We start from the raw sequence: 25,535 nt of genomic DNA on the forward strand, positions 1-25,535 counted from the left end.
CACATCTCCCATAATTTCCCCTATTTTGGTTGTGTTTCATTTCTTGCCTGTTGTTGCTAATCTGAGGACAGTTTAGGACTATGAAAGGGATGTTTGTGTGTGTGTGTGTGTGTGTGTGTGTGTGTGTGTGTATGTATCCAAGAACACCAAGTCTTTAAAGTGAAATTTTAAAAAAAATGACCACAAAATTTGTATCAAGGCATTTTTAGTAATCAGTGGACTTGATTTAATAAGTCTTCTTAGATAACTAGGGGGTGAAAGAATATGCTGAGGCTTAACGCTCCCCTGAATGCTACTCCATAACCACCAACAACGCTGCAAAATGGTAGATTTGGATTGGAAATCTTGCGGTGTCCCTGGGGTACTTCTTCCGTATGGCCCCAGCAGAAGCATCTCCTGTACTCTCTTGTGTATTACATAACATTATAAAACTAAGAGCCCAGGCCTACCATACAAATTGATGGCTTCACTGGTACTTAGTAGATGAGAATTCTTATAGGTGGAATTTGTTTCATTGGGTAGAAAAGTGAGGAGGAGCTCAAGCTTCTTGCCTATTATATGTTTGCCCCAAGGCAGGTTCCTAGACTGTTGGAATAGAATTGTCCCTATTTCTGCCAAAAACAAATCCTACTTTATGATATATCAAGTTATAGCTGTGCCCTTTTCTACATCTAAGCCCCAAATAACACTTCGGCCAAATTAAAACATTAAATTGTCAGCGCGCCTGGCTGGCTCAGTCGGTTAAATGACTGCCTTCAGATCAGGTCATGATCTCCAGGTCCTGGGATCGAGTTCTGCATCAGGCTCCCTGCTCAGTGGGGAGTCTGCTTCTCCCTCTCCTTCTGCCTAAGCCCCCCCTTGCTTGTGCTCATTTTCTCTCTGTCAAATAAATAAACTATTTTAACCCCCCAAAACACTCACATTAAATTGTCTGTCTGTTATTATTGCCAATATTTACCAGATAATCGTTCAACTCTCCCATTAGGTTTTACTGTATAGACCAGGAATTCAGATCCTTGAGTGGAGATTAAAATATTCCAAGAGAGACACTTGTCTTTAACAGGTGAGAATTATTTTGAGATAACCTCATACATACCGAAGTTTAAGAAATAAAAACTGTCAGTAACTAATGTGGCATTCCAACCCTGATGACATAGTAAGTGTTCAATGCAGGTTTATAAAAGAAAATCATTTTCCCCTGGAGTTTTATCTCTTTAGTCATGCTGGAACACATGTCATTTTGTAAAAAATATTTTATAAACATGTTAAGGAATGCATTTATTTGACTGTATAAGCTTAGGCCAGGTCTGTTACTACAAAGCAAGACAAACACTCCAACCATTTTCTACTGATTCTGGACTGTGTTAACAACAGTCAAGTAATTTAATAATGAAAATGAACTGCACCAAAGGGCACAGAGTTGGTGTGTTACAAATAGACATTAAACTGAAAACTTATAAATCTCTTCTTTGTGTTCAAACACCTGCTTCTTTCCCGTTGTTACATGGAAAGTAAACGTTTAAGGGATAGCTGGGTTGATTTTCCATGGGTTAGTCACCAATCTCGACTTGGAAGAGCCACAACACCCACGGGTTCCTTGCTTTATCCATGGCTGACCCCACCTTCCTGGAGTACATAGCCATACTTTCCTCATAGCTATATCTGTGTCCCTAACCACTTATCCAGCAGTGACTGCATTGCCTTTCATTTGGTACTTTGTAGAGACCTTCATTTTGTTGGCATGGGTATTTTAATATTTATTTATTTATTTATTTATTTATTTATTTATTTATTTATTTATTTAATTATTAATGATTATTATATTAGCAGTGGTAATTATATAATGATGATGTACTTTCAGTTCACTAGGCATTTAATCTTTTAAATGTCTTTTAAATAACAATTTTGTCTTTTAAAACACTATCTTGTATGTGTTTACAAGCTGAAATACAGGAATTAGAACTTGACACAACCTGTATCTGTTCTTTCTCTTCTTCTTCTCACCACTACTAACTACTACTGCGACCAGCACCACCATTATTAAAAAGCCATACCTTGGGTATAAGATAACATACCAAAGACCAAGGCCTTTATTTTGATAACTTTTCTCATCCTACTTTGAATTAAATAATAACGTTACAACATAGTGCAAAAATTAAATGATCACAAGAAAATAAGTGAAGGGCAAATCACGTTTTCCATGGAAAAATTTGTTCAGGTATACTTTTATTAAATTGTCTGTTTTAAGTGAAATAGCAGGAGTATCGTTCTTGCATTCAGTTGTTTATCCAGATGCGTACGCTCAAAGGAGAGATGTCTTAATGGAAGAAGCAAGACTGAAGCATAAAGGAAAACTTTCCTCCAAGAAGAGCTCCGGAAAGGTTGCGGTGAGCCCCAGTTACTGAAGCGTACTATATATGGCTGAGCTCTCTGCTTTTTTAACCTGTGAGATGTGACCTGATTTTTCCCTTTCATTCAAGGTCATCACTAAACTTACAGAAAATCAAAAATAAAATCATACAAAGGAGGCATAGACAAAGGAAGGTTTAGGTGCATATTTTAAAATACCACATTGGTTTAAAATAACTTACGATGAAAGGGTCACTTAAGAAGGGCACTGCTTAAAATTTAAGCAGGCAGTAATGGAAAGCGACAGACCTCAAACAATTTAAGTCTTTCACAGCTGAGTGAATTCACAGTGACAGCAAGACAAGGATGTGCTAACTTACCTCTGCAGGACCTTGGCTATTGCTTCATAGGCTCTCCCCAGGCTGAGATCATCATCCAGCTCTGTAGAGATTGTACTGTACGTGTTAAGGACCTATCAGGAAAAGAAATACATATTAAATATACAGCACGACCAGATTCACTGATGTTTCATTTCATAACAGAAAAGATGAAAATTAATAGTTGTTCTTAATGTCTCCATAAAATACTTTTTGTTTATTAAAAATTCATGTTGGTTTGGTTTATTTTTATCTATAGCATAAGTTGTTTCACAGCAATGTCTTTAAGCCATGACAGTGAGGTCTTACTTTTGTAAAAATAATTCTTTTCTTGTACAATCCCAAATCTTCCAATTTATAGAACTTAGGTGTGAATAAATAATTGAATGGTTTACAACATTATTTTAAAATATGGTACTATTATTGAAGGTAATAGAAGGCAGATTATAATATTCTACTGGGGTAGCTTAAATATCACTTTTCTTTCTATAAATAGCATTTTGAAAAGCGTGAATTTAGGTGCTAAGCAATTTCTAAATCTATCATTTTATTGGATGCATATCTCACAGTTTGTGCGTATATTCGGTATACACTAAAAATATTTCTTAAAAATGTACTTCATTACCAACAATCTCTTCAATAATCAAAAGATTATGGCTGCCACTGCCAAACATATGATCTTAATTTAATTTAACACTGACACCGTGTTTATGGTATAATTTCCCTTTCTATTCTTTTTTCTCTTTCAGTGGCCAGAAGGGGGAAATATGTAAAACAAAATTCCTATTCTTTCTTCTTCCTTCATTGTTACTTGACCCAACCTATTACACACATGAGAACACAGGAAATCTCCAAAGACCTCTATGGAAATCCTTTTTGCACATTTTCTAAGACAGAATTAGTTAAAGTCATTTGACAGCGTTTGGAGAGAGAGTCAGGGTGAGGGAGGATGTAAATATGTGCTGTGTGCTACTGTCTGAATTAGACAGCTTTGAAGATTTAAGTATCAGAGGCAGTGCTGATATTTGGTTTTACTTTCTTAAGGTTAATATTTGGGAAATAATTTCAATGAGGCCATGATGATACCTCATAAAATTTGTTTCTGTTTTTGCGTGTGTGTGGTTTATAAGTGAATGCTTGATAGAACACTGATATTAAAACTTACTGATACATATTGACCCAGTGTTTTAATTCCTGTTAAACCTGCTAAGTTCAAAATTTTGATTCTTATTTTTAAGCCTCTTAATATGCCTTGTATAAACCTGAGAATATTCTCTTCACTTTGTCTTGCATAACTGACAACACCTACATTAAGTCTGATATAACTTGACATAGACCTTTCTGAGTGAAGGGGCAGAATTCATGAATTTTGTGGATTTATAAGAGATCTTATTGAATCCAAATATCAAAATATTTAGAAAGAGACCTTCTAGTGTCTTTTTTGGTCCATACATCTTTATATGACATTCTAGAACTTTAAGATTGAATATTCTATTTCCTGCCAAAAACAATTTGTTTATTCAGCAAATACCGTTACTGTGTACCAGGTGCCATGTTAGACCCTAAGAAATCTTAAATGGAAGGGAACACGCTTGCAGCCCGGAAGGCATTTACAGTCTTGTGGTACAGAGGTTTGGGTTGATGCACTGTGTGAATCAGCAATGACTGAAGGGAGGATTCCCCAGGGCTTACACCATGCTTATCCTTCGTACTCTCCCATGCCCCTGGCCACCTGAAGCAAGCAGTATAGTAAGTACCTGCAGGCACCCATTATCTTAGCGGTGTGACTCTTTACCCCACGGTTGGGAGGCTAGGTATCCAGGAAATTACAGGTAAATACTTCAGGGCTGATGACGCCTATCCCACACAAGTGTGCAGCATTTCCTGGAAGGAGCAGGGGCAAAAAAGGGCTCAGTCTGGGCTTCTGGTTTTGGCCTCAGACTTGACTCCACAGAAGCTTCCTCCTGGAGCCAGACATGGTCTACTGGAATGAACACTAACCTCAGAGTAAGACGACTTGGATTCCAGTCCTAGTTCTTTCATACAGTTCTCCTGGAGAAGCTTTTCTCAGAAATAAAAAAGAAAACCTGCTCCTGAGAGTTGCTGCGAGGCCACCAGGAGAGAATACAGAGTGCTATGTAAACCACAGGACAAGAATTCCGTGGGAATCCGTGAACCAGCCATTAGTGAACAGCTCCTTGTAGGGGCTTCCCTCCTCAAAGTAAAGGCAACACATTTTAATTTGTGGTTTGAGAGAGTTCATAGGTCAGCTCACGCATTTTACCTAAAAACAGGAACTCTCTAGGCAGTAGGAAGCCTTTGGTTCATTACTGGCCCAGCAGGGAAGCAATGAATGACATGACTGAAGACCTACAAAGTGCCGCAGAGGAGCCCATCTAAATCAGACAGGACCTCTGCTCCTCAGCAGTGTGAGCTGTAGTGGGAGAGAGTAAATGCAGACAGGAGAATCACAAGAAGAACACAAGGCAAAATTCAGCAGACTGGGGAATCCTGTAGTTCGACTGAAGGGGAGTAGAAAGGACGTTGTTAAAATACAAAGGAAAAGCTCATAAAAGTGGAAAAATAGCATGAGATTACTAATTGTGTAGAATATAAAGATGTTTTATATTGCTCTTATGGTAAGCTACCTTACCTGCTTTTTAGTTAAAGTAGGCAGGGTATAATTTTACAAATAAACATTAATCAGTTTGAATCATTAGACAAACAGTGGAATCTTTTACAAAGAATACTTCAAGGGAGAAAATACAGTGTGCAGATCTGAGGGATCCACTGTACTTGACCAAACATCCCTCGGACAAGCCATATGTTGGAAACAAATCCAGGGCCTGGAACGTTAAATTCTATCACCACAAAACAAAGATAAAAGGAGAGAATAAAGACTCTCAGGTGCAAACTATTTTGATGAATTGGAAATTCATTATGTATGTATTTAAACTGTATTGACAATGCACTTAATCAGCCTTTGTCAAAAGACAGAGGATAGCACTGATTAAGCATAGTACTAGGTAAATTTCAACAAACACCAAACGTGATTACACGTGATTTGCGTGATTACAAGGCTATCACAGTTGGAAAAGTTAGTTCATATATCTAATAAAAATTGAGTGTCACATGGCTACTCAAATTTCTCTGATAATTTCAGTGAATAATGGAGATGAAGCTTTGATAACTATTTTACTTGAAGTTTTAAAGGCTTTATCTTCCCACTAGAATAACACTGATTTACCTGAAAAAGCATTTTCAAATAGAATCCAAGTTCTTAAAATGAGATAATCTCTATTGGTCACCTAAAAACAAAACTAGTAGAATACTTAACATAAAAAATGAGAATAATGCTGGCACTATATGACAAATTCTTTGACGAATTGTTTGCTGTAAAATAAAATTTTAAGGATCATTAATTTCTTTTGCTATAATACCCTTCAAGAAAGCATTGGATTTAAGTCAAGATTGTCACCTGTCAACAAAGTGGGGGGGGGGGGGAGAAAAAGGGGGGAGGAGAGGGAGAGAGATTGAGAAAAAAATCTTCCTCCCAGAAGATTTTAAGAATAAATTTCATGCCTGAGCTTGGCACCTTTAAGGGCAGATACATAAGAAGTCACTATTAGGTCTATTAATTTCAAACACCCAATTGTTTTCTATCCTTACATGTTGAGGACTTCCAGTGATGAGGGCACATCCACTCTTACAGTCCCTTTACTTTAGACAGCATTAACACAGAAAAAAAAAATTCCAGCAATGATGGCCCTTGTACCTGTTTTCACAGATGAAATCTGCTTTAAACCACTCTGCTGACTATCACTCCCGGCCTCACTTTCCCAGATTAGATGGAATCATCTCCGCACCCCTCTGCCCAGCCAGCTGTTATAAGAAAACACTGTCCTGGTCAATTTGTTTTAAAAACTGTATGCATTTTAACATTATTGTAGATTCACACGCAATTGTAAGAAATAACGCAGAGCACTCTCATTTATCCCCCACCCAGGTAACATCCCGCCTGACCTCAGTACCGAAGTACAACCAGGAAACTGAGGTTGATACAATTCACCCACTTCATTCAGATTTCATGAGTTTTACACACGCTTGTGTGTGCCTGTGTGTGCGTGTGCATGTGCGTGTTAATTTCATGCGATTGAATCACATGCATCTATTCATGTAACCACCACCACCATAGTCAAGACATTGAATAGTTCTACCATTACGATAATCTCTCATGTTACCCTTTCATTTGTAGTTATGTTTGCTGCTTGGAAGAGAAAGAAGAGAGATGGGGAAAAATAGGTTTTTTCTTTTTTCGTTGGGTGAAAGAAAGGTTTGCCTTAGAAAACATTCCGAAATACCTTGGCATCTGCCCCGTTCCCTTTTGGTCCACCTCCCTCACCCTGCGTATTTGTATTTCACCAGGGAAATTTCCTTAGCTGAGTGACTGACAGAAGGACAGTAGTTGATTAAAGCAGTTCATACCTAGGTATGAACAACTCAAAGATCACTAACTCTGCCAGAAGTTGTAGTTTTACTTTTTTAAAATTTATTTATTTTTAGAGAGAGGCAGACAGAGAGAGAGAGAGCAAGGAGGGGGAGGGGCAGAGGGAGAGAATCTCAAGCAGATGCTCCACTGAGCATAGAGCCCAATGTGGGCCTCAATCTCACAACCCTAAGATCATGACCTGAGCTGAAACCGAGAGTTGACACTTAACTGACTGAGCCGCCCAGGTGACCCCAAAGGTTGTAATTTTAAAGGACATTTGCTAGCCCCGAATCTCTTCTTCTGGGTGGAGTTTTATGCAGCCTAACAAAGTGAAATGAAACAATTCAGTTAGTGTGTGCAGGATAATTTGGGGCAAGGTTATAAAGCAACAACACAAAGGCCAGCCTTCTCTTAAAATTCAGCCTTATGATATGATCCTTTATGCAGGTGCTGATTTCTATAACTTCTTTTTTGGGGTCTACTTCTATACCTCAGGTTTTCTAGAAGCTTCACACACTTTTCCATAATCTCCTTATCAAAGTGGTATAGAAGGGAATGAAAAAAGGGAAGAGGGGAACGTGCAGCAGTAGATGTGAACATCAGGTGTTTATAAGTCACTGATACCTAAAAGGTAACTCCCTCACATTATCGCTTTCTTCATAATGCTCAACCTTCAGAACCAATGTATTATGCAAAGTACACTTCTAGTTCATTCTATCAGATCATTAGATGCGACTGCAAGATAAAACTACATATATATATATTTTATGTACAGTGTATATTACATATCTGTATATGTAATATAGATAAATATCCCTGCTCTTAAAGGCCTTACTAGAGCAATAAGACTTATAGACATTGATATTATATAGTGCTGTAAGTCTGTATAAAGGGCTAAAAATCTAGTCCAAAGGCATTAATTCATTAAACAAAGACTGAGTGTCTTCTATGGGCCAAGCCATGTTCTGGGTGCTAGACATACAGCAGCAAAATAACACAAAATCCCTGCCCCCATGCACCACACTGTATCTAGGGGGTGGGGAGAAAATTTGTAATTAAATGTATACATGAGTGAATTGCAGACAGTGTTGGAACAACGAAGAACTGGGAAAGGCTGTATAGGAAGAGAAGAGAAACACAATCTGCATTTTAAAGGAATGACAGGATTGGGTCTGTGGTGAGGAGGGCAGCTTGAACAAAGGTTTGGGGAAGGGAAGGAGTGATACAATGACAGAGAGGTTTTACCAGAATACACGGAAGCAACAATGTCCAGAAGAAAGTCTGCTTTGAGATTCACCCATAGAATGTTTTGTCTGGTAACATGTACTAAGTTATCACAATTTTAATTGATGGTATAAAGTTATAAATTTTCAAGTTGCAATTTATCTATTTGATTACAAGGGAGGAATCTCATTATTGTTTTGAAGATGAGGTGGTTTATTCACTTTCATTCTTTATTCTACATGCTCGTAAACGTAGTCTTTTGCGGGACTTTTTTAATCATAGTTTTTGTCTTTCTACTTTCTAGGCAGCTCAATGTGTTTGGTTAAAATATGCCACATACAAGATGGTGCAGTTCCTTGCCTTGTTTTCCATTATCCAAGTTAAAAAAAAATTTTTTTTTAAGTAGGCTCCATGCCCAGCGACCTTGAGATCAAGATCTGAGCTGAGATCAAGGGTCGGACACTTAACTGACCAGGCACCTCTCAAAAGATTTAATGCGGAGTTGTTCCTGTGTCTAGGGAAATGAGAGGAAATACTCTTCTTTCTCCCTCTGGCATAGCACTAAGCATGCACAGCTCAAACTAATACAGATCAGTGACATGAAGTTTAAGCGGGCCTCCATGCTCTGGCTGGTGACCCTATCTTTCATTGTTTCTGTAGAAAAACAATTCATGGAAACCACCACATAAAATAAGTTCTAACATCTAGCCCATTTGGGATGGAAATTTTGTAATTTTGCAAAAATTTCAAAGAGCTATAATCCTACTTTTACTTCATATTTTTGGTATTTTCTTTTTCTATAGACATTCCTTTCTTCGCTTACCACCCTCCCCCACTGCTCTCTTCCTTAGTTAATTCAATATCTGAAATCAGTAGGGACTTCTTTTCTGAGGGCATAGACCAGGCTTTGGAGGAGCCTTATGGGATAATTAATCAAATTTCCCTCTGGGTGTTCACATTTTCTTCAAATAGCATAGGCTTTCAAGTCACACAAGTCTACTACTGAGCTGAGTGACATGTGTCAAGTGACTTACTCTCTCTGAGCCCATTTCCTCAGGTATAAAATGGAAATGAATAAAGTCTACCTTGAAGGGATGTTATAAGGTTCCAATAAGATGAGGTATTAATAATACCTACTAAAGATTTGAATAAAGCAACTGCTTAATTTCCCCATATACTTACCTGACTTATCTAAGTGGTTCTCAAATGGGGGTGATTTTGCCCCCTAGGGGATATTTCGTAATGTCTGGAGATATTTAAGGTTGTCATAATTGGGAGGGTTGCTACTGTCATTTATTGAGTAGAAGCCAAGGATGCTGCTAAATACCCTACAATGCACACAACAGCCCCCCATAACAAAGAATTATCCAGCCCAAAATGTGAATAGTGTTGATGTGAAGAAATCCTGATTTAGCCTTTGCCTCAACTATTTTCATGATTGGAAACCATCCCTTGTGGACCTGGCCACTCTATCACTGAAGAGTTATGTGAGAAAACTGTTGGTTAAGTTAAGCAAAACCTGTAACTTCTACGTGCTCGTCATGGTTGTGTTTTGTGGGACAACACAAGACGAATCCATCCTTCATCCATGTGACAGTCCTTCTAATACTGAAAGATAGCTGTTTTCCCTCCTCAAAGCCTATAGAGTCATCCAGGAGACTCTGAAATGAGTGAGAATGTAACCCCAGCAGTTTAGCCGCATTTGAATGTTTCATTTTTAGTTTCATCTGAGTTCTAGAAGAGTTTAAATAAACCCACCTGGACCAAAAAATGTCTGTGAAACCATAAAGAGGCATCCGTCAGGTTTGTTTGTAAAGAAGAAGTTATGGTCTATTACCTAGGGTGTATTTTTTACCTCTTCCTCCTTACCCATCATAAAAAGATAGTACAGCTAACTGTTATAGATCTCCTACACAAACGCAAAATTGTGCCATTTCATTACAAAAGTTTGGCACTGTGCTCAATACAGTGCATTACTTTGAGGACAAAAGAGGCAATGATAACAGATTTACTCTTATGCAGTAAGAAATACAGAAATAAAAAAATCAAGTTGACCATCTTGAGCTTGAAATCAATGTCAAGTCTTATCGGAAATACATTTATTCTGATTTCTGGCAATCTAACCCCCTTTAGCCATTTCACAGTTGGTGAGCAGAAAGGATGTTTCTGCCTCATTTACAGTGTCTGAACATGATTCAGACAATCAACTGCAACATTAGTCAAAGAAATCAGTGGCTAATGATTTCTGACAAGCACTGCAGTAATAGGCTGAGGACCAGACTGGACCACAACAACATTCAGGGCACTTTCCTGGAGTCAGCAATCAGAGACTGCAGAAGATGGTAAAAACGGGGTAAACAGAACTGTTATCACGTCACTTAAAGGCTCTTACACATTTTTGCGAAGTCATAGTATCTGACAGGCAGTAAATACAGTAATCCTTTTCTACAAATACGTTATATTGAATGAACACTGAGCACAAGCACGTTATGTAGCTCTGTAAACTGTAACACACAAAAGTACTTAAATAGTTTGCATTCTGCTGAAACTATATTCTTAAGTTAGGAGCAGTCTAGCCTTACTATTTATATGGATCATTTGGAGTACAAACTCTCTCTTCCTGAAATGCATTACTCATCATTTGGAGTAACTATTCCATACTGTTTACATTGCCCAACACACAACATGAAGGTTATGTGATCTAGTGCAGAAGGGATTGAATGTTAAAAGGTATATGTTCTAGATTCTCTTCTGCCATTAGCTCAGGGTGTGACTTTGACAGGTCACTTGGTTACCTTGAGCTTCAGTATCCAAGTCTGGAAGATAATGGGGTAGGACCAAAGGATCTATAATTCTCCCTTCCAAAAATATTAGTTGGGAGTTCAGAACTCTACATTGATATATTTAGTAATTTAAGATAGGCTCTGATTGTTTCAATAATTTGTCCTTGGCTTTAAAGTCTCTGATAAATCTATTTTTTAAAAAATCTTCTAAAGAAACAAAATGATGAATCCTTTCATTCAATTGAAATGTTATTTTCATGCTTCCCCCTCACTTGAAAAATTGCACATACTCTTAATGAATTGCTTTTTAAAGAATGTTCCTACCCTGGAATAGCTGATAGCAAGGAGAGCTGAATCTACAATGCTTTTGGTTTATATTAAATGGCAATTGCTATAAAGGCAACAATCAGTTCTCTTTAGAAATAGCAAATTTTTCTTTTACCACCTAAAAATTTTAAGAATTTGATGAAAATTCAAGGTTATCCTTAAATTATGTAAACTGAATTGAATTGTTAATCTCTCACATGTTAGGAGTTTATATTGTATTTTCAAAAAGCTTTTATAAAGATAGAAATAAACTTCAAAAAAATTCCAAGGATCTTCTTTTACCTTAAAACTGTCTCTCTAGACATCCAATATACAGAGGACTCTCAAGCCCCAAAATGATGAGGTAGAACTTCACTTGCAGCTAAAAATAAAAGTTTTCTGAATAGTAAATTGGAACATATTGCTCGAAACTGCCATTTCTAAATCAGTCATTACAGTTTTGTAGTATGTTAATGAGAGACATATTAATGAAGAATTTCGGTTCTAATTCTCAATTATTTTCTATATTATAAATCAGAAAGCATAAAAATATTTATCCTGTACAAACCAATCATGGTGTGAGTTATATGTACAGCTCCTTAAAAAGAAATTTTCCTGCCCTTAAGTTCTTGCTAGGAAAATCCAGTGGAGACTTTGTTTTATATTTTGCTAGAAGGTCCTTGACCAAAGGCAGTCCAGTAATCTGTGAGGTGGCCTGATATAAAAAGTCCTATTTGGTGGAAGACTATAGTGATTGGTTAGTTCTATCATGCTCTCTTAGGAAATTTAGACCCATTGAGCAGTTGGTAATTGCATAAGTGAGGAGGTGCTTCAAGATAAATGAACATCAAGAGAGTGATTGAGTTATGTCAATAGAGTGAATCCAACTGACTGTTGCTGCTGAGGGGATAGTAAGAAAACTCAGCCCCTTGTGTTCTAGGGCCCTCCAGTTCCCAAGAATCTTTCAGTCAGTAAGACCCAACCGTCTCCTGATTCCAGGTATTCATGGGATATGATTCCTCTTGTTACCACAGGAATCTCTACAAGTACTTCCCTTACTTGAGGTAATCTGAATGAATCTCTTGTACCTAAAGAATAAAACAGAAGTATTGAGAGACAAAGGGCTCTCTAGAGCTAAAGTGGCAAATAAATAACTTCTAGGCTTTTTCCCTTCCAAGTTTGCCACTGAGAAAATAGTACAGGGTGATTCTTTCCATGGAAGTAGGCCAGCAAAAACAGGTTATAGAAAATGATTAGAGATTTCATTTCCAGAAAAGATTCTGAATGAAAAGAAGTTTGTGTATTTTTTTTAAACTAAGAAATTCTCAAGCCCCACTTGGTTATGTTTATATGAGGATGAAAAGGGATTGTGACAAACGATTCCATTATACCTATGATAACATTACCAATAATTTCAGTTGTCTGTACTTTATGGAGACTAAAGATGGTGGTGGCAAACCAAATCAAATGAAGTGCCAGTCAAATCTAATTTGACCAAACATGTATTGTCACTCACTTTGCCAGTGCAGAGACGTCAACATTTATGTCTTGCTGGAATGTGTGGGACCCTGGGAACCTCTCTCCAGTCACAGAGACCTTTCATTACCAGGAATGAGCCCAGTGCTGTCCACCCCACATCCTTCTGCCTGCGTTGTTCTTTCTTATTTCACGCCTGACTCTTCCAGCCCCTGTACACACACATACCACTTCTTTGTGCTATTATAGCACTCACCACAGCACCATATGTATCTACTTATTAGTATTGGTCTCTCTACAGTTAGCCATGGGGACAGGAACTGTATCTGTTTTGCTCTCCATTATACCCTAGTTCCTAGTTTTATGTTAATGCTGAATATTGTTGAATGAATATGGTAGAGCCCTTGGAAGAGACTGGTAGTGAAGTACCTGCCAAAACATTAAAGTGGATGTGACGAGCTGTTGTATTATAGATACCCTTATGATTATATTCTATTAATGATGTATTTATAATTATATAGTATCTCTATAATAAGATTATATATAACTAACTGGCTTAAAGAAAAATAAGCTCTTACATAAGTTAAGTATAACATTTATATTAAATATACATCACAGTTTGTTGTCAATTATATTTTATTGCATTATATTATATATGTTTTGCATCATATCTCATTCAATAAAGACAAAAAAATGTGGCACTTTATAACTATGGTAAATGGAAAGTATGGGAAAATTTTCAGCTAACAGTCAGTCCAAGAATTCAAGTATTAGAAAACAGGCCAAATTCCTAAAGGACAACTTAAATGACTTTTCAAAATGACATAAGAGCCCCCTACTCAATGTGTGCTTGTTTCATCTAATCATATTCCCAAATGACTCGGTTTCCCCATTACAGGCCCATTATGCTCAGTGAGGACAAGCAGATCCAAGGCTGAAATTGTTAGATTAGTCATGGTATCTTGAGGAAATAATTCTTCCTATCTGTGGAGGGAGGATAAATCATTTTCCCCCTTTCTTTTAGTCTAGACTGATGACAGACAAATGTGGTTTCTATCTTCACAGGTAACAAGCTAAGACAGATAGGTAAGCAGTGAAAAGTCACTAGCTCAGTGACAAACAAGGTTCCCTAGCTTCCCCTGAACTGTCTTCCATTTGACCACTTTGAACGTAATGGCTTCTGGCTCCACAGGAAGGGATCAAAGTGTGCCCTATATTAGTGTTCTATATTACCTAGGAGGTTTGAATAAACACTAATACTGTGAAAATTTCTATATTTCTGCATGAACCAATTCCCACTAGGAGATTTGTCTTTCCCCCTGGAGGTAGAGCCATCATCTATTCGTAATCCCTCTTACTAGATTTCTCCCCTCATTTAAGGCAGGATTCAATAAAATTTCGTTCTGGTTCCCCCTTCTCAGAAACCCATGAAAGCCTTGGAAAACATTTTCAGCATATTCTCTCTGTACAACCTGATATCCTTTCCACCACAGGCCATTATTCTGGTAAACTCGGTAAACCCTAATTTAGATCCACGATGTAATGCTTTCAGATCAAGCTGGGTGAACACGTTTCTTTAAAATAAAACATGGTAGGAAAGTCTTCCTCTAAATGCTCACACACAGAGGAAGCTTCATCTATTACCCTTTTGCCGTGATGGAAGAGGCAAGAAAACAATTTATGAGTCATTTCCATTCTGACAGATGCGACCAGGACTGGAAATGCAATGCCTGCCAAGAGCTTTTATCAAGTAGGTTATAACAACTAGTAATAAGTGTAAATAATAAATGGCTGGAATCTTAGGGGAAACAGTGGCAATACGAAATGATTTTTGGTACTTCTGATGGGGCTCTGCCACTCTTGGAATTCCCTGCCTTCCCAGTAGAGTTTTGGCCTGACAATAAACAACAGTTTAGTACTTTATCTAATCCCAGCCAGGAGGTGAGTTCAACAGCAAGCTTTTGCAGATGTTCACATCCAATAATCTATCCATAATTGATGAAACAGGGAGGTCAGATGTAATGGCTGCTACTATTCCAGCAACAAATAAATGGTTATTGACAAAACAAGCCAGTGTGGCGCAGAGCGCTGAGCAGTGACAGGCATGCGGTGGTGCTGAGCAGAGGCGGGGAGGGCTCCTGGATTCCTCAGCCAGCCGTGTGGCAGGAGGGCCACACTGACACATAAGCAGATGGAGGTGACTTGGAAAGGAAAAGGGAGGTTGCTGAAGTACAAAAAAAAAAAAAAGAAAAAAGAAAAAGATGAAGACAGGCAGAGGCAGAGAAGAAAATGATGAGTGAGCCTTGGGCAAGGCTGGGGACCCGGGTGAGTACAAATGTGTGAACAGTTCAGAAATGCCTTTGAATGTGTGCACTGTGATCCAGATGTCTGGTTGCTTTTATCACCAGTGTGTCTTCACTCATAGAGCTGGCTGTCACACCGCGCAGCCTAGGTGACTCTAACACCAAAGCGCGTGCGTGGGATGCTTTGGTGCCCGGACCCTCCCTCCTATGGAGGGACATTCATCGATATTCCATTTAACACTGCAGACACCTTCTTTTCCCTATGCATTAAAAAAAAATCCATGAAAATCATTTATGCAGTTTTAACAATATTTTCAGATAAGTCAGAGATGCAAAATTCTGAAGCTAGAAAATTTCTCAAGCCTGGGACTAATCCTGAAATACGTGCTGCTTAAAATCAAATTTATTGCAAAGGAATGTGAGTGGAAGGCAAAGTTTTCTTTAATAATAAAAAAACAAACACTGCACTCTATTCACCTCAACCTAGGCAAAGAGTATAATAAATGCATTAATCGAGTATACTTTTATTGACTGAATAAAATTCAAGATATTTAAACATAAATAAATAGCCGAAATCCTACATTTCTATTCCAGTGCTAAAAAAATAATGTTTTTACACAGTTTACTATGCAATATTGTAAGATGAAGAATGGTAGAATGAAATGGTAGTTATTATTGCTATAGGTAGTCATAAACAGGCTTGGGACAGAGATGTTTTAAATATTAATATTCCTAAAATCACTTAAATCAATTTAACACTCTTTAGTGGTTTATTTAGAAGCGTGATTTATTTTACACTTTTCAACCAATGCCTTTGATCAGCTCTGAAATAACATATGAGCTGAAAATAAAATAGCAAAACAAATTGCTGCTAGCATTCCTATAGTAAGCTTTAGGTTTTATACGATAAACTAGAAAATTACCATTAGACTTGGCATTTTCAAATTATTTATCAATACTTAGAGATGGAGAATTATAGAGCCCAGAAGCAACTGTGGAGATCATCTTTCTAATAACTTCCTAGTTGCTCCGCTTCCTGAGCCCTGCCATCCTCAAAGCTGAGGTCCTTCCGTTTAGCAACTCCGACCTGCCACAGTCCCCAGGGCCATCCCGGTCCCTAATCTGCCAGGGCAGAAACCTGGCATCACATCAGTCTGCTGCAGATTATATTCTGTTTTAAACTCTATCAAGGCGACAGGGCTCTTTCCATATGCCTTAACACCAAACTCCCAACACGTGTCCCAGCCCCTGAAGCCGCATTCCCATCTTGTTCTTCTTGCCTAAATCTGTCTTGGTACCATGCTGAGTCCCTACTTACTGTGAGCTTGGAGACCTACCTTGTTGCCTCAATATGCTCTCATCAGGAGTGCCAGTCCTAAGTCTCAGTCCCTGTGGCTTGGTGCTTGTCACTTGCCAATGGCATTCACTACCATTTATAGAGCAAAAGCTACATATGTGAAGTGTTTTATATTCATGGTACATTTAATGTGCCCAGAGCCCTTTGAGATAAATATTAATATCCCCATTATACAAATGAGATAAACTTAAGTGCAGAGAGGTTATGTAACTTGCTCTAGTATACACAGTCCTAGGGTTGGAGAAGAAGAAAGGATTTGAACCAGGTTTACTGGACTTCAGATCCTTCTTTTTTGTTCTTAAGCACTGTGATACGCCTGCCGCTTGATTGTGGCTGACTTAGACCTTCACTTATAGCTTAAAACCTCCTGGCACCATTCCCAGAAGCTGTTCTCCACTTGCCTACAGGGGTACCCACAGCAGCCCAATATCTGACATTATAGATGCTAACCTCATGCTTGCCTGGTTACAGCTTTGTCTATTACCAGCTGCTATTTTTTCATCACATGGACTAATTATAATAGCTAATAATCTTTAATACTATTTATTATGTCATTCCTCTGCCTGCAGTGACCCCCTTTAGACTCAGAAAAAAACCACCTTGCATTATAAGGCCTTCCATGATCCCACCCCTAATCTCTCTGACTTTGGTTCCCATTCCTTTGCTCCCCTTTTGCTTCTCCTTAGCCTCCAGCCTCCAGGTTTAGGCTTGGTGCCTTAGAGCTTTGGCCTTGACCTTTTACCTCTGCTTGGCATGTACTTTCATCCTCTTTCTCATCTGCCCGCAGTCTTTCCTCAAATACCAACTTTTCAACGAGGCCTTTTCTGATCAGCTATTGAAAATTTCCTCTACCCACCACTTGTTGTGGCACTCCTGAATCATTCCTAAGTTTTCTTTTTCTCTATAGTGCTTATTACTGTCTGACACACTATCTAACTCACTTGTTTATTATGTTTCATCTTCATTGTCTTTCTCCAATGGAATGGACGCTCCATGAGGATGAAGATCTTTGTTCTGCTATTGGTATATTCCAAGCATCTAGAACAGGGCCTGGCAATAGGTGCTCCAAACTATTTGCTGGATGAATGTGTCACAGACAGTTCTTAAGACTATGCATATTAAATAACTTAATCTTCCTGACACTCATGAGTCATTCTTATCTCTTTTTAAAGGTGAGAAAACTGAGGCACATAGAAATAAAGCCAAGAGACCAAGGTTATCAAGTGGTAAGTGATCAAGAAAGGACTTGAACCCAGGCCATCTGATTTCAAAGACAGCACTCTTATCTGGCCCTTTCTCTCACCTCAGTGCCAAGATGCTGCCTGACAATGTCACCATGCAGGCGAGGCCCCACGTTCTGGCACCTTTTGGTACCACGTGTCTTATTGTCAATCAAGATTATAACAATGGTATCCTGTAACAATGTTATGAAGTAAAATGAACTAGATTAAACAGCTTGTTCAAGATCAAAGAGCTTGTGACAAAACCACAGCCAGAACCCAGAATGACTGACTCCTAATTTGGTGGTCTTTTGGGGACTTTCAAAACCTATTCAGAAGATCCTAATGATTGCCTAGATAGTACTTCTCTATTTCCCTATAATCTATAATAATAAACAATTAAAAAGTAATTTTGGCTTTGCAACCTTGTAACAAATATTAGTGATTATTTACATAATATTTTAAAAGGAAAATGTTTATTTTGGTAATATCTGTGATATTATAAACATATAAAATGAACATAATAAACAGTCACTCTGCTGTAAGCTAATATAAGCTCATAGGGAAAATGAATATGTTTAATTAAATTTAGGAAAAATGTATAGTTAAATCATTTGCAGTACAATAATAAGGACCAATAAACCATTATCTTTTTACTATTCCATTGGAATTTTCATCAGCAGGCTAGATTAATAAATATCATCTTCCTTTTACAAGGTGGGATGCTACGAGATCTGTCTATGATCTGGTAAGTCAGCAAGGGCAGCAGGGGTAGCATAATCCTTGCGTGGACACAGCAAACATACTTCTATTATTCTATAATATTCACCAGCATTTATTGAGGGAGAATAGGATGGCAGACATAGTTCTAAGTACTTTTTGAATGCTAACCCATTTAATCCTTCCAACCACTCTTTGAGTTAGGTGCTAGTGTAATCCTCACGTTGCAGGTGAGGAAACTGAGGCACAAGAGAGGTTAAGCAACTCACCTAATGTCACAGGATTAGTAGTGGCAGGACCAGGCTTTGGAGTTAGGTGATGTAATTCTAGGGGCTGTGCTCTTAATCACTACATCATATTGTGACAATGGTTAAAACAGTAACAGAGAGCATGGAAATATACCAGAAAGACCCTATCTCTCTCCCCCTATTTCGTTTTATCCAAGAATTACAAACATTCTGCCCTACGGATGTTTCAGCTGAAAACCTAACAAACAGGATTGTTTATGCTCTTTCCCTTGCATTTACTGAGTTGCTAGTAGATAGCAAATTTGCATCAGTAGCAAGAAGACATACAGGGTTGTAGAAAAAATATGTTGAACACACTGCTTTTGAAAAAGAATTGTGTTACTTTTCCTTCTACAGATGTATTAACTCTAGTGCTGCTAGATATTTCATTGTTGGCAAAACATCTAGAAGAAACAGGCAAATTCAACTATGTGTTTAAGTCATGACCAGTGAAGAATCCATGGTACTCCATTATTTATGCCAATGGAGGGTACGAGAGAGATGGGAAATGGAAATTCGAGGTGAGGATTCCTGACATCTCTTTCTCTGGAGAAGCTACAAAGCAGTGGGTCATTTCTAGCCTGATGCCACTTGCTAATTCTACTTCCTGTGTCCCCGAACTCTGTGCCTATTCTTACCTGGCTTGACAGCAGATGGTGATTCTTTTTTTAAGCTTCAAGCATTACTCGATAATAATTTCTACTGGATAAGAATAACAAAATGTTATTTATGTCAACCAATAGTTCATTAAGTGGAACAGATGAGAATGTTATAAAAAATTTGTACACGTGATCTGTGATGAGACTTTACAAATGAGTTTAAAAACATCTTATTGGGGCACCTGGGTGGCTCAGTCAGTTAGTCATTCAACTCTTGATTTCAGCTCAGGTCATAATCTCAGGGTAGTGAAATGGAGCCTGTGTCAGGTTCTGTGCTGAGTGTGGAGTCTGCTTGAGATTCTCTCTCTCTCTCCCCCCTGCCTCTTCCCCTGCTCTTCTCTCTCAAATAAATAAATAAATAAATCCTTACAAAAATAAATAAAAATATCTTATTGACAATACCAGTTGCGACAGCATTAGTACTTAGAAGGGTGGCTCTAGTCTTGGCTCTGTATTTGCTAGCTTCGTGACCCTGAACAAGTCATTTAATCTAAGTCTCAGCCTTCTTCATCTGTGAAATGGGAGTAAGAGTAAATGGAAAATACTAATAATATCTGCCTCTTAGGGTTCCTGTGAATATTAAATGAGGTAAAACATGTAAACAATAAGGTTGGGTGGAGTTGCAGACCCATAGCATACAAAGGCACACTGGTTGTTACCGGTGTTCATGATGATACTATTCTATCAGTTAGGGCTCATTTGATTTCATGGGACAAAAACCACCCCAATCTAATTTTGGCAAAATGGGAAACAAGGGACTCAAATGCCACCAGGAATTGCTCTCTCCATTTCTCATCTTGGTTTCTCTCTGTGTGTGAGCTTTATTATCTCAGCCATCCTCACCATCCTCCATGGTTCTGGAAGCATCCAGGCTAACCCCTCACCAAAGACTGGCTCCCATTAAAAAAAAAAAAAAAAAAAAAAAAAAAAAAAAAATATATATATATATATATATATATATATATATATATGACTGGCTGAGCTTGTTTAGAGACCCTCCCCTAGAGATTTGCTTCGTAGGGGCAAGAAGCAAGAAGTAGTGGTTGTGGTGAGATCTGTAACCCCAAGGTTAAAGACAAGACCAGAGCCAGCAGAAAGCTGACAGTGGGAATGGAGCAATGTTCTGGGAGGATGAAGACAACGGATGTCCTCCAATTGCTATTAAAAATTCTTCTGCTTGTCTCCTTCTCCCTCTGTGATTTTATCTCCTTTAACACTACCATCCTACTTTGGATTACTCAAACAAAAAGTTTCAAATTCATCTTTGTCTCCATCCTATCTCTGTACTTTTAGCTACCCAGCCAGAAAACATTGTAAAATTGTAAAATGTTTCTCAGATGTGTCCATTATGAGCTATATCACCACCACCTGAGTTCAGGGCTCAGTTATTTCTCACCTGAAACATTTCAGAGAAGTCCTTAAATTGGTCTTCCTTCCTCTACTTTTTCTTTTCAATTTGTCCTACACACAACTGCCAGGCTGTCTTCCGAAACAGGTTCCTGCCTTACTTAGGCCTTTGAGGATCTCATCCCACCATCCTGTCTGCCCAGCCTCCCCCAATCAACAGCCCCAGTCCCTCAACGCCGATACTCTAGTGTGACCAGAATGAATTTTCTGCCCTCCCGGGTCTTTACTCATGCTGCTTCCTCTCCGCTGAGGGGACAGCTACTGTTTATCTTGAAGGGTTCAATTCAAATGTCATTACCTCAATCTCCAAATGAGATGACTCTCCAGCTCTTGGTTTCCTATTACAAGTATGGCATGAGTATGTGTTGGGTGTCTATTTCCCCTACTGGTGATGCTGTCTTGCAGCATGGTAAGAATCTACTTGAGCGTAAAGAAATTGCCCAGTCCTATTATTCACAAATGTGCACCAAACAGAAGTTTAAAACAAACAAGAGTCCTTCATAAACATAGTTATTACCATTTCTTGCTCATATGGACTTTGGCCAGATTTACTCAGGATACCAAAAACTCTAGGGCTGTATTTTTCTATTTTATTGTTTTTGCTTTATAATTTATATGATTATTTTTTCATCTTATCAGGTCATCTTTAAACGCCCTTTACTACTTGTTAAACTTCGTAAGTTTAAACTTCGTAAGTTTCTTTAGTGTTTTAGGTTGAGATGAGCTGCTGAAATGACTAACTGCTATGATCAATCCTATGCTGAAAGTTTTTTTTACTATGAACAGTCTATGTACAACCTACTGAAAACATTCACTAAAGTCTTTAAATTTTTAATGGAATGGAAAGAATTAGTAGCCTACGTTTTTCTTATTACAAAATCAGTATATGTTAATTGTAGAAAATTTGGGGAATGAAGATCCATCACTCTCCCAAAAATAGAAAATTAAAGTCATCCATTATTCCAGCTCCCACAGACAACCACTGAAAACAATCTGGTGTTTCTAGTATCTTCATATATACATACGTCTTATATGTATGTATGTATGTAAACATATGTATGCATGTATGGTCATAATGGGACATTATTTTGTACCTGATTTTTTGCTTAATATGTTGATTATACTTTTATTATTATAAAAATATTTATTGTGTCATTTTTATTTGCTGCATTATTTTGCATCACAGGATATTCGACAATGTTCAATTTGCTACATTTACTTTGTTTCTAGATTGTTCGCCATTACAAACAGTGCTTATAACATTGTATATACAGGTTGAAGACAAATCTTTGTATCTATTAGTAACTATACAAACAATATTATAGCTAAATATTTGTATATATTAATAATAATTTCCTGCAGATAAATTCTGAACTGAGTAATCCCTGAGTCATGCAAAAAGTGTGAGCCTTCTTTAAACAGAACAAAGCTACCATTTACTGAATGCTTACTAAGTACCAAGGACATTACTATTTTATCTCACTTAATCCCAACAGCAACTTTATCCTGCTTGTTTTACAGGTGTGGAAAAGGAAGTTTAGAAGTCTAGAGATTGGCACAGGTGGAGTCAGCAATGTCAGCGCCCCTTCCATAATCTCTGCAGCCAAAGGCTGCTGATGCCAGCCCCTGGAACTTCCCGTCCAGTGGCTGGGCTATTGTCAACTAGAACTGACAGTTAGTGTCCCTGGAAGCTGCTCTCTCAACCAATGGCAGATGGGAAATGAGGAATAAATGCACCCTTTGTCCCTCCACTGGGATAACTGATCTGTTTCTCTACTGTCTCCCAGAGGGTTTTAGCACAACTGAGCTCCCTTTCCCTATAATGGCAACACACCTTCCATGGGTTCCTTCTCTGGCCCGACTCTCCTGCTGACAGATCCTCTCCCTAATAAAGCACCTGTACTCAACCCCATGTCTCAGGGTCTGCTACTGGGGAAATGCAATAAAAAAACATCAGGATTGTTAGTCTCATGACACAAAAATGTTCACCTATTGTGGCCCCTGCTTTTACAGAAACTCAAAGAATGCTTTGTGAGTTTGAAAAAAAATTTTGAAAATGTGTATTTGAGCAAGAACCATAAGGCACATTCAGGCTGTAATCAAGATATTCTGTGACTAAGTCACTTTACCTTATTTATTTATTTTGAAACTCTAGCACACAGAATCCAGTTAGCCAGATACACTTTTATTCATCTGTGCATGGTCTCTCAATTTTGTTTTTTTTTATTATTTTTTTTATTTTTTTACTCTCAATTGTTTTTAATAGAGTTTTCTCCTTCATCCTTCCTCCCCACTCTTATTCCCTTTCCTCTCATAGGCCCTCCGTGTGTTGCTTGAGATTCTCTGAGGAGACGGGCTGGCCTGAATTCAGCACTTGAATAAGCCACCCTGGCACTCTTGATACCAGCTTCTGCTTCTAACCACAGTTCTCGGTGCTCACATCCTTGCCAACCTTCGATCTGACTTTTTAATTTTTTGCCTCTAAGTCATGATTTTATGTAAAAGAATATTAACCTTCTCCCTTGAAATGCTCATAAACAAAAGCTGTCACACACATCTAAATAATCAATTCTTGATTCTTTAGGAATTGAATGTCATTTTGTGGATTGGTTAGTTTCTCTGTTATCTTCCTTCTCTTTCTCTATCCTTGGTCATCATCATTATCATTTAAGGAAAAAAAAGGGGGGGGTTTAAAAGAAGATATTCACAGGAAAAGTGGAGGCTTAATCTTAAACAAGACTATTTTACTAGTTAACTAAGCTTTTAAATGTTTTACTGAGGAGAAAGTTGCAATTGCTAGGTAAAATCGCTTCTTAAATGTATGGACTGAATATTAGGAATATAGAGTTAATGCTATTTTTATTTTTTTTGACAGAGATAGAGACAGCCAGCGAGAGAGGGAACACAAGCAGGGGGAGTGGGAGAGGAAGAAGCAGGCTCACAATGGAGGAGCCTGATGTGGGGCTCGATCCCACAATGCCGGGATCACGCCCTGAGCCGAAGGCAGACGCTTAACTGCTGTGCCACCCAGGCACCCCAGAGTTAATGCTATTTTTAAAGTCTAGTATATGTTATTTTTATTGAGCACTACTTATACAGAAGAATTTCCAATGTCATGATAGGTGTTAACTGAAGATCAAGTAACTGTCTATCCTACAGATACGTTTGAGACTGTTATGGATAAGTTTTGAGATGCTGAATTGCATATTTCCTTCTGAAGTTACCCCTTCCGTGTCACAGAGGAAAGATATAATTCGGCTCCCTGTATAAAGACTTAGTATGGTCCCCACACTATCGTTTAACACATCTAATCCCATAGTCATCTCTGGGTTCTTGCAGGTGCGATGCCTCTTCTTCTGCTGCCCGTAGATCAACGTAGGCTAACAGCTGTGCCGTTGCCTCTAGGTCTGTCACACAATTAGTCTTGTGATGAACTATGCAGGTTGCTTTATTGCTCCAGAGAACATTTTCAGATGCTAGGCCTTGAACTTTAAGGAGTATACATACATTATGTTCCATATGTCACTATTCAGTATAGTTGATGAGGGCACTCGATTTTTGGAATCTGGAAGTTCATCCCCTTTAGAATGAACCAAATCAAAATAATTATCCTTCTCTTCATTTTCTCATAAAATGAATATCAGAAACTTTTGCACTATTTCTTAAGATGTGAAACAAGAATTCTGGCAGTTTTGTAAAGAGCTACTCTAGCCGCACTTTCTTTTTATAATGAATAATCAACATCATTATGAAGTTTTGGTCAAAGTGGCATTCTACATCTCAAGGGGATCCAAAACCAGCTTTCACATTTCAAAAAAAACCCCAAAAACAAACCAACAAAAACCCAAACAATAAATTTTATGGCCAGAAAATCAGTTTTTATATTAATTCAGGCCATGAACTTTCTTTCTTGACATAAAACATCTCTTCCTTTCCATGAGAGTCTATGACTTTAAATTTTTGCCTACTGATTCCTGTTTAAAAAAAATTAGATTTTCATTTTTTTCTTGAGTATCCTGATTTTCCTATAATGCATTTGTCATTTGAATGACAAATACTATAATCTACATGACAAATACCATGTCTTCATCATTTAAGAAGAAAAAAAACACACATGCTATTTTCCTAAGCTGTAACACTGTAAAGGAAAAGAACCACTAGGAGAATTAAATATGAAAAACGTTTAAAGAGAGTCCAACTCCCCATTAATGAGAAAAAAAAAACCCATTCAATTTACTAAAATTCTAGTCTGCTAACAATCTTTCCTACAAAAATTTATATTAAAGTATTACTGTAAGGTTATCTGCTTTACTGTTTTAGAAAGGTCATGACTTTAAATACAAAGATAACAGTAGCAAAATTATTAGTAAAACATTTTACATTAGCATAATCTCCAAATTGTTAAAACATATTTTTCATGAACTACTTAACATGCTATTTTCCAAGTAAGGCTAACTGTTCAAAAGGTACAGAATAAGATCTGATATGGAATACATACTTACACCATGCCTCAAATTATTGCTTATAATAATTTTGCGTAATATAATTTGATGCAGTTTGGAAATCTTTTTTATTTAC

General features: G+C 37.8%; 1 protein-coding gene across 9 annotated transcripts in view; it reads right to left on the reverse strand.

The window, feature by feature from the left end:
• Positions 1 to 25,535, reverse strand: part of TTC29 (tetratricopeptide repeat domain 29) — a 468,751-nt gene that overhangs the window by 111,400 nt on the left and 331,816 nt on the right. For all 9 annotated transcript variants that reach the window (XM_087866494.1, XM_087866493.1, XM_087866489.1 and 6 more), the window contains one exon: positions 2,730 to 2,821. In XM_087866494.1, the coding sequence (XP_087722620.1) occupies positions 2,730 to 2,821 (92 nt within the window). The remainder of the gene's footprint in view (positions 1 to 2,729; positions 2,822 to 25,535) is intronic.

The sequence above is a fragment of the Ursus americanus genome, chromosome 13 (genome assembly GCF_024610735.1).
Source record: "Ursus americanus isolate L20-20 chromosome 13, mUrsAme1.1.p, whole genome shotgun sequence".
Lineage (NCBI taxonomy): Eukaryota > Metazoa > Chordata > Mammalia > Carnivora > Ursidae > Ursus > Ursus americanus.